Genomic DNA, 9,856 nt, shown 5'->3' on the forward strand with positions numbered 1-9,856 from the left:
CTTTTACGATCAGCTTCCATTACTGTTCTGTTCTACAGGCGAGTCAAACAAACTCTAACCTAATCATGGTTTCTCCCCCTTCTTCTCATCGAGAAAATTGAGAGATTTCAGAGAGCAACCATCCACCCTTTCGACCCAACACCCACCTATCTTTATTTGTCTTTTCTTCATTTCCCAAACTACATAGTTGGTGGAATAGATTCTCTTACCCTGTTTTTATATCAATTTTTCTAGTCAACTGCCTTAAAATTAATGTATATGATCATACCCCAAATCAAATCATAATTTTGCTGAACCAAAAACAATTTGAGCGAGCACCCTTTATCAATTGTGCTGCTAGGGATCAAAATTCATTTGGGTTTTGCAGAAAGATCTGATCTTTATCAGAAATCTTGAGGTTTGGTGGAGGATCGGAGGCATGAATTTCAGGAGCATGGAGGAGTTTTGGGGTTTCTACATGAACCAGCACACCAAGGCAGCAACAAGGCGGTGGCATTTTACAGGCACACTGTGTAGTATACTGTGGTTGATATACTCAGTGGTGTTCAACTGGTGGTGTGTGGTTTTTGTGCCTGTGTTTGGGTATGGCTTAGCATGGTACAGTCATTTCTTTGTGGAGGGAAACATGCCTGCAACTTTTGGGCACCCATATTGGTCTTTGGTGTGTGATTTCAAGATGTTTGGATTGATGCTCACTGGCGGGATGGATAGAGAGATTAAGAGGCTTGGTAAGAGGCCTGTCTTGCAACCTTATTGATCCTCTAAGGGAGCTCTCAAGAATGGAGTTGAATTATACCTACCTGTAACAGTATGTTCATATTGGTTTGCTTTCTGTTGTATTCTTATGGGTGCTGCTGCTTTAGTTATTTTCTGAAATGGACAAAATTGTTGATGTTATAGGCAAATTTTTTGTTGCTCAAAAATCAAAATCACAAGCCCTGTTTGATAACATAGTTAGCTTATCAGCCATTTTTTACTATGAGTGTTTGATTAATTAATTTTTTGTAACAGCTTATTGCTCTAAAATGCTAATTAAATTCAAAAAACTGCTCAAAGTAACTTTTTCGATCAATTTTTTGAGAAAATCATTTTACATGTAATCAGCTATCAGCTAATTTAACAAACACTTTTCTACAATCAACTAATGTTACTAACAACCATTTACCAAACACTCTCATAGATTCACTGTGAAACACAAGTTTATTATGGAACCTAGTAACCACATCGACATTATTAACATTATTATAGGTGCAGCATTTCTTTGCTAATTGTAATACTGATCACTTATTACTCCAGATCAGACAATAAAAAGCCTTCTAACAAGAAGCAGAATGTGGATTACCAAAATAAATTGTGGGAACCAAAATTCAGGTGTCTCTGTATATATCTCAGTGGCCTTAAAAATAATTTTATCAAACGGTGACATTCACATTGGAGACTTTTGACATCTCATAATGTTACATGTTTGGCCTTACTGTAATCAAAACTCCTCAGTTACAGGGTTTGTTCAAGCTAACATGTCCCTCTGTAGTAGGGATTGTCACGGTTTAGTATCCCTCCCAAAACATCCATGACATTTTCTCTAAGCAACTGGTGTTGCTACAAGGATCTCGGCTCGAGGCTCTGTCAGGGACTCACTGCTTCACTTTCTGTTATCTACTATTGCAACTTTGTCAACTTTCTTATGAACACATCACAAATCAGTGTTTCGTGAAAATGATGGCAATGGCATTGCTTCCTGTGGACGAAGAATGACTAGCACTGCGAACATCCCAAGCATCGGAAGTACAAGAAGCCATTTCAAGAGTTTGTAGTAATACATATGGAATGTGATGGAGAAGTCGTCTGAGAAATAGAGCCCATTCTTGTCAACCATCTCCACCACTACTGTCCCACCAGTCCTAACCCCCACTGTTGGAAGCTTAATCCGGTGTTTCCCAGGATTCTCAATTATCTGGTTGTGCTTTATTGTCCTCTCCCCTTGATAATTTCCAGGAACCAGCAAATTTACCTGTTTTAGACGGATCAGACAGGAATAAGAGATTTTATCCATACGCTAGATAAGTGAATGGTATCTGAGCATATAAATTTCCAGCATCGCTAAATAGAATCTTACCGTGACATTATATGGAGCTTGAGACCCAGATGGAAATCTGTGTTTATCTACAATCTCTATTTCAACCCAGAAGTTCTTGCCTTCTTCATCACGGAAGGCTCTGGATGATGGAGTAACATATATACCTTCACGATTATAACGGTATGCAGCATTGTTTCTACCCTGGTTAGGTGATCTCCAAGCCTAGAAATGCGTAATATCAAATATCAATTATGAACAGTAAAACACAGTCAATTCATAGAACAAAATGTTAACCTACTTTGAGGGGATGATGTGGAGAAGGAGTTGAGAAGCAGAAGACATTTCCATTCATTGTTGTCACAATGAGATCAAGGTCATCTCCTCCGTCGACATTATCTGCCAGGACCATGCTGTATCTGTTATTATAAGAAAAGAACAAATGACATCATTCTGACGTTACAACAGAAGTATACGAGAAGCTATAAAAAACAAAAAAAAAAAAAAACAAAAACAAAACTTTTGGATACTTGAGATTAACTTACGAAGTTTCTCCAATATCCACAACATCAGCACATGATGTTTGCCCATCGATTAGATACAAATATCCATCAAATGATGTAGTAACAAGTGTAAGTCCCTTCTTCTTCTCTCCTCTCTTGCTCAAGTCGACTAGAAGAACTTGATTCATCACCCTACCATGAGTTCTATAGGGATAAGGCCGCACAATTGACCCATCCTTGCCACTCAAGACATATATATTGCCTGAAAGTGTTGGAACAACAACATCTGTGTTTCCATCTCCATCCACATCACCTATTGTGGGACCCTAAAGAAAATAACTTGTCAAGAATAATATATTCACAAAGAATGCAAATTCAAGAGATGAGATGCTGCATATCACCTGGGGAATGAGGCTCTTGAGATGCTTTTCCCATATTTCTTTGCCTTGTGCAGTCCATGCAGCTACATTTCCATGTGTATCAGTTGTCACTAGCTCAATCTTGCCATCATCATTGATATCAGCAGCAACTACTGACCCTTGGATTTCAGCCATTTCAAGAGGAAATTTCTCCCTCACTTTGCCTAATATGAGAAGTCATCTCTTATACAATGACAGCGGTGACAAGAGTAATAATAATGATACCAAAATGATTTGAATATGGAATTGACTAGGACTATATTCCTAATTCACCGCTGTTTCAAACATAAGAATGGAATCCACAAGACAAAAGGGAAAACAATAAATTTTACTTGCAGATTGTTTTATTAGAGATCCATCCCTAATCTTTAAAAAAGAAGGTTATGAGTTATGACATGTAGCTGATGAAAAGATCTTGAAAACTAAAAGATAGACAATCAATTACCCTTGTGATCCAAGACATAAAACAAGCCATAGGAAGTTCCAACCAGGATATCCAGATTTCCATCACCATCCAAATCAACTACTGTAGGGGAAGAGTATATGTAGGCACGGAAGTTTCCAGTATCAGTACTCAGATCCAGCTGTGTACTCCATTTAACCTGCTTAGTATCCAGATTGAAAACAACAATGCCACCAGCAACATACTTTCCAATTTCAATACCTCCAAGTTCCTTCAAATGTTCAGGATTGTCATAATATCTGTGAAATTAAAACGAATCTGGTGAAATTTGTTCATGTGAGATACACAAGGTATAAAAACTCATAAAGATATCATGTATTTCAATCAAATGCTTTGTAAAGCCAAGGAGGTGTATAGCACAGAGAAATATCTGCTACTCAGATAAACTATACAGAAAATACATAATTATATTGGGGACGCTTGGATTTAAACCCGCAACCCTAGCTATCAACATATATTTGAGGGAGAAGTATATTACTCGTGGTCAAAGAAGTATGACACTGCAACAACCAGTTCTGACACGCCATCCTTGTCAATGTCTGCTATAACCTGAAGTTTTTCAATGTTAATTAATCATATAATATAGTAATATAAGCAACTGAGTAAAATTTCAATTCTATCAGACTCACAGGAGTACACAAAACATGTGCATCAACATTCACATAATTTTCCATTTTTTCATGTTCTTCTTCTGTCCACTCCTCATCTCCCCACATGTTCTCATCAACATAATCATCATAATCATAATTATACTCATCAGCCAGTTCATCATTATCCCGGAATAATTCAAATGATGAATCAGCATCTGTGTCCAGACCACCTTCATTTTCCACAGTTGCAGCATGAACACCCTGGTCACCTGCCTTTTCTTCAAGAAGCCTTCTCCTAGTGTCAGCCTTCTCAACATTGGTAATTGTCTCATTTGAAGAACCTGGGACAACACTGGTAATGTTCCTTGACAAATTAGTTTCAGTATCTATTTGATTATCTCTTCTCTCGCTTTGGTTTTCCACTTCCTCTGCCTTCATTGTGTCATTGGAAACTCCAGGGGTCAAAGAAATTGAATCATTATTGCCAAGATGAGCTTCATTATGTGTAGACACATTTTCATGGTGAGCTTCTTGGGGTGTAAAATTCAACTCAGGATGAACTTCTGTAGTGGTGTGAGAACTGTTTGGGGGTGTAAAATTCACCTCAGGATGAACTTCTGTAGTGGTGTGAGAACTGTTTGCACCCTGAGTCACACTTCTGTTTTGTCCTATAGAGGTTTGGAAATTAATGATATATTATACTAAGGGACAAAAACAGTGATAAGAATGTAAATTCAATACATCAACTCTCAAAGAAAGTGATTATTGCAGACAATTGGTAACTTGAGACTTGAGACAAGTATTTGCAAGAATAACTTGGGTGGGGGGAAAGGGAGAGGAGCAGAACTTACGGGCTAGTGACTCAATGAAGGCTTCCTGGATGAGCTGGTCATCATGAACATCTGGATGAGAGCGATCTACAGGGTCCGGATTTAAACCCACAAACCAATTCTGTTTAACTCTCAGCCGAGGAATCACTAATTTATCAGACATCATGTAGCCAGAGACCCTATTTAAAAGTATAAATAAATAAGATAACACAGAAAAAGTAAGTCCAAGAGAAACCATAAGATGTCAAACAATTAAGTTATACTCTGTACATACACACACACACACAAAAAGGGAAGGGGAAGGGGGAGGGAGAGAGAACCTTTGGGGAGAGGGGGAATGAGAGATATAGATTATAGATTATTACCTGAAAAAGAGAACCTCACCATTGTATGTGGCCAAGCCTATCTCTCGTACACCATCCTTGTCAATGTCATATTGGAAAGGGCTAGAATGTACAGTTGATTGATGGAAAGCCGGCCATCCTGATGAATATTGCCAAAAAGAAAATGAACCAAACAAACAAATTTAGGAATTCACTAAATTTGCTTCATAATTAGACTGGATCTTAAGTGTCATTCTTTTGCATGCATTATTTGTCATTCACCTTTCAATTTACAATATCAAAATAAGAAATTTTAACATTCAACAATTCCAGCAAGAGTTTAGGCAAACTTTTAACTGTACTCATAATTTATGTTCACAGGTTTGTTTAGTTTATTCTAGACACTCAAGCCTGTTTGTCTAAACCTTACAGCCAGCTCAAAAATACAAGTTTTACCTGGGACTTTATCTCCATCAGAACCTTCAAGAACTTCCAAGTAATGAACAAAAGAAGGAACTACCACTTCAAGCTTCCCATCACTAAGAAAAAAACTCATTATTTTCAGGATTAATTCATAAAGGAACATTAATAGGAGAGAACAAATAACAAAAACTAGTCCTTGATATACACAACTCATAGCCACAGGGAGTAAACACATCCTGTAAAATTCACTCATAAATAATAAATATGATAATAATCTTCTGTAAAATAGATTTTTTACTGTCCACTACAATTCGGGATTCAATGTTGAAAAGAAAAATCAAAGAAAGACAAATTCATTTGTCTCATTTGGACACCACAGGAATTCACCAAAAGAAATACTCCCTCCGTCCCGAATTGGATGTCTCATTTACTTTTTGCACGCTTTTTAATGAATTAAAGTAAATGTTATGCACTTTCCAATTATGCCCCTCACTTTTTCACTTTTGAAAATAAAAACAATAAAGAAAGCAAAAGCTAGAAGGGTAATTTGAAAAAAGTAGAATGATGGTGATGTTCAATTTTAGAAAGTGGACAACATTTTGGGACAGACTAAAAAGGAAAGTAAGACACATAAAATGGGACAGAGGGAGTAACTTTTATCTTTTTTCTGCGATAGTAAATTAAACAAACAAAAATAACTATGAAATTGAACAGAAACAAAAAATGGTAGAAACAATGATTTCACAAGAGGTTTATTGGCAAACAGGATACTCACCTTTGAATTTCAAACAATTTGAATACTTTTTTTTTAATCAATTTATTCATATTTAAATTATTCATTTTAACCCTGAGCAAAGGTAGAGAACGGAAATCTTCCTAGAAAGCTTCTCCTACCAGATGATCTCTGTTGGCAATCATCACTGATGATGGCCACCCCCCACCAAAACTGCACATCTCAGGTGTTCAACAGCTATAAAAAATCATCATTCATAAAATCTAGAGCAACCAATAGAGACAGAGATACGAAATTGGGAGCCCAGTCCTTTCCTCACTTTTGTTTTAATCACATTTCCCTCATGTTTTCATGACTTTTTCTTATTGTTTACTTCCATTTATTTTCCCCCATGCTTCTTTTGGTTCAGTATCTTCAATTTCTTATGTACTGAATTCCTTGTTTCAAAATTCAAACACAAAAATGATGGTAGTCTTACAAGTTACTGATAAAATGAATGTCAGGTGTGCAACAGCTACCAAAAGTATTCATGGTTCATTAAATCTAGAGCAAGCAAGAGAGATCAGATTGGAAATTGGGCACCCAGTCCCTCTGTCCTCACTATTTTCCTGTGTCTATTATTCTCACTTCCGTTTAATCACATTACGCTCAGTTTTTTTTTTTTTTAAATTACTTATTGTTTACTTCCATTTCTTTTCATCCATGTTCCTTTTGGTTCCAAAGGTGAGAAATCCATTTATATTTTACAGTATTTTTAATTGCTTATGTTTGCCAAAGTCCTTGATTCAGACACAATAATTAACGATCAAGTTTTTTTCCATATGAGTTGCAGATAGAACTAAGCTCATTTTTTTATATTTGATAAGTTTATATATTATTGATTGGTTGGCCTTCAAATCATTATCACTTTTAGTTAGGTGAAGAAGGAAGTAACACCATGTATATTTCCTTCTAATAGTGCAATATTCATAAAACTCAACTTGTTATTTATAAATAGTCGTAGAATTAATGTCACTTCAGCCAGGTGAGCCAGGTATAAAAAAGATTGTAACACCATGCATATTTCCTTCTAATAATGCTATTTTATCAATGCACTCACTATTCATTAAACAAAACTTGTGTAATACAGCACAGGGGTTCAATGCAACTAAGTTTCAAGTAAACTTTTTTTAAAAATCTTTTGACCATAAAATAGTAGCAGCATAAAAACCAAAAGAAAACAAAAAAGAGAAAATAACCATCAAATAGAATCATACAATAAGTACTCCATAGTAGAATGGACACTAGCTACAAATCACCTAAGATCACAGTCATTTGTTTACCTGTTTATATCAGCAACCAACGGCGAGGCATATATGCTAGAACTAACTTCCGTCTGCCATCTTAGCTCCAAATGCTGAGGACATTGTGTATTCAACAATTCATCCTCGTCTCTACAGACATAAAACTGTGTTAGATTAGCATAACAAAAGTGAGAATACTTCATTTCCAGATACCCGACAAAACCCAATTTTAGATACAACACAATCAGCACATGATTGTCTATGCATACATGCACATACACAAAGGCTATAGTATTTCTACACGCACTGAGTTATAATTGTGACTTCACGAAATTATCATCAGCTGTTTCACAAGCAATGAAAAAAATGGAAATGCATCTCAAATTGCCTACCAAGTATTATCAAGCAAAATCAACAAATGAAAACAGTTGAAATACATAAAATCTTACGAATGATACAGTATGAAAATTCATTAATTTCTCCGATTCATTATTTATTAGAAACGGAAAAAGTAAAATTCAAGGAAAAGGTCAAAAGACACTTACAAATTGGGATAGCCGAGGGAATCATCACTAGCCTCCCGTTCTCGAAACTTGTTTTTGGTTTCCTCCGAATGCGAAAAACGAAAATCCGAAGATAAAAGGAGAAAAAGGAGAAGAAAACCCCTACCTTTCATTAAGATCGATGGAATTGAAATTGCTCAAACTTGAGATACTGAAATTTAAAAAGACGAAATTGCGAAATGGCGGATTGGAAATCAATGCCCTAGGCCTAAGGTTTAAAAGAGACTGTAAACATTAAGCCCTGTGGCCTATGGGGTTTCGTTTCGGGGATCTGCGAACGACGGAACTTGCGAAGACTGAAACGAGCTCCAAGCAGCTGAATTTGGTGTTACAGAAGAATGTATTTATTTTTTATGGCCCCATTATTTTCTTCATATTTTATTTTTACCCCATGAAGATTTTTTTGTTGCGGAGTATAAATCACAAAAAGACTAAAAATTGTGACCAAGAGTTTCCCCAAAAAAAAAAAAAAAAAAAATTGTGACCAAGATGAAATTTCATAGCGGAGATGTTTGGTAACATAGTTAGTTTATCAGTTAATTTTGATTTATTTGATCATTATTAACTATTTGACTTGGTTAAACATTCAATATAAGTGTTTGATTAATTAACATTTTGTAATAGCTTATTGCTTTAAAATGCTAAAATTTAAAAAGCTACTCAAAATCGTTTTTTCGATCAGCTTTTTGAAAAAGTCATTTTGCATGTAATCAGCTAACAACTAATTTACCAAACATCTTTCTACAATCAACTAATGCTATTAACTACTCAAACTCACTAATCTAATTAGCTAACAACTATTTACCAAACACCCTGTTTGAATGCATGGAATCCATCGGTGGAAAATAGGGTTGAAATTTATCAAACACTCCATGTCCGATTGACTACTCACAAAATACACATTATTTAAAGGTTCTATGGCTAACAAGTGAGGAGGACAAATCCAAAATCAATTATTAGACCATAGATCGGGTTGCAAGAGAGAGTATTGACATACAAATTCAGTTTTAATTCGAAAGTAAAGCCCCCCTTTATCTTTAGAGATAGGCCCTTGCTTGCTGACCCGAAATTGACCAATACGAACTCGGGCTAGGATGTCTTGCTTAAACGAAGGCATACCTTAATGGCCTCTAAGAGTATGACTATGTATATATAATAATACTATAATGAGAATAGTTAAATTACTTTCCTTCGATTTAATTCCAAAAAAAAAAAAAAAAAAATCGTAATTTTTTATTTTGAATGTACAAAATTTTTCATTTCTATTTTAACATGTCTCTTCATTTTTTTACTTCAATACAGCCTTTCTTATATTCTCTTCCACTTTCTACCTCCAAACACACCATTAATCTCAATGTTCTGTTTTGTTATCTTAACGTGAGATGTTAAAACAAGTCTCATATAATTTTAGTCAATGAAATTTATAAAGTCAAACTAGAAGGATGTTACAAACTATGATGATTAATTGATTATCTCACTAAGATGATGCATATTGACTAAAGTAAATATTAAATTTCAAATAATACCAAAGCACTAATTATAATTAATCATTACCTTAATACATTTAATAAGCAATTATCACACTATTATTTTTTTGGAGGAATCACTATTTTTTAATAGAACAATAGTTATTGACCCAAAACATATTAAGA

General features: G+C 35.2%; 2 protein-coding genes across 3 annotated transcripts; one reads left to right on the forward strand and one right to left on the reverse strand.

Moving 5' to 3' along the window:
• Positions 1 to 433: 433 nt before the first annotated feature.
• LOC109181191 lies at positions 434 to 757 on the forward strand. Its single transcript, XM_019330942.1, has one exon. The coding sequence runs from the start codon at positions 434 to 436 to the stop codon at positions 755 to 757; it is 324 nt and encodes a 107-aa protein (XP_019186487.1).
• A 543-nt stretch (positions 758 to 1,300) lies between these two features.
• On the reverse strand, positions 1,301 to 8,531 carry LOC109181492 (protein DEFECTIVE IN EXINE FORMATION 1). Of its 2 annotated transcripts, XM_019331282.1 has the most exons (14): positions 8,187 to 8,531; positions 7,681 to 7,791; positions 5,659 to 5,741; positions 5,245 to 5,362; positions 4,901 to 5,058; positions 4,653 to 4,717; positions 4,089 to 4,598; positions 3,938 to 4,008; positions 3,442 to 3,698; positions 2,979 to 3,160; positions 2,620 to 2,903; positions 2,376 to 2,493; positions 2,117 to 2,299; positions 1,301 to 2,011 (listed from the first exon to the last, which is right to left on the reverse strand). In XM_019331282.1, the coding sequence occupies exons 1-14, from the start codon at positions 8,315 to 8,317 to the stop codon at positions 1,694 to 1,696; spliced, it is 2,589 nt and encodes an 862-aa protein (XP_019186827.1). In that variant the 5' UTR covers positions 8,318 to 8,531; the 3' UTR covers positions 1,301 to 1,693. The 2 variants fall into 2 exon arrangements, with proteins under 2 accessions (XP_019186827.1, XP_019186826.1); XM_019331281.1 differs by having other exon boundaries at positions 4,089 to 4,717.
• Positions 8,532 to 9,856: the final 1,325 nt, after the last annotated feature.

The sequence above is a fragment of the Ipomoea nil genome, unplaced genomic scaffold, assembly GCF_001879475.1.
Source record: "Ipomoea nil cultivar Tokyo-kokei standard unplaced genomic scaffold, Asagao_1.1 scaffold1043, whole genome shotgun sequence".
In the NCBI taxonomy this organism is placed as follows: Eukaryota; Viridiplantae; Streptophyta; class Magnoliopsida; order Solanales; family Convolvulaceae; genus Ipomoea; species Ipomoea nil.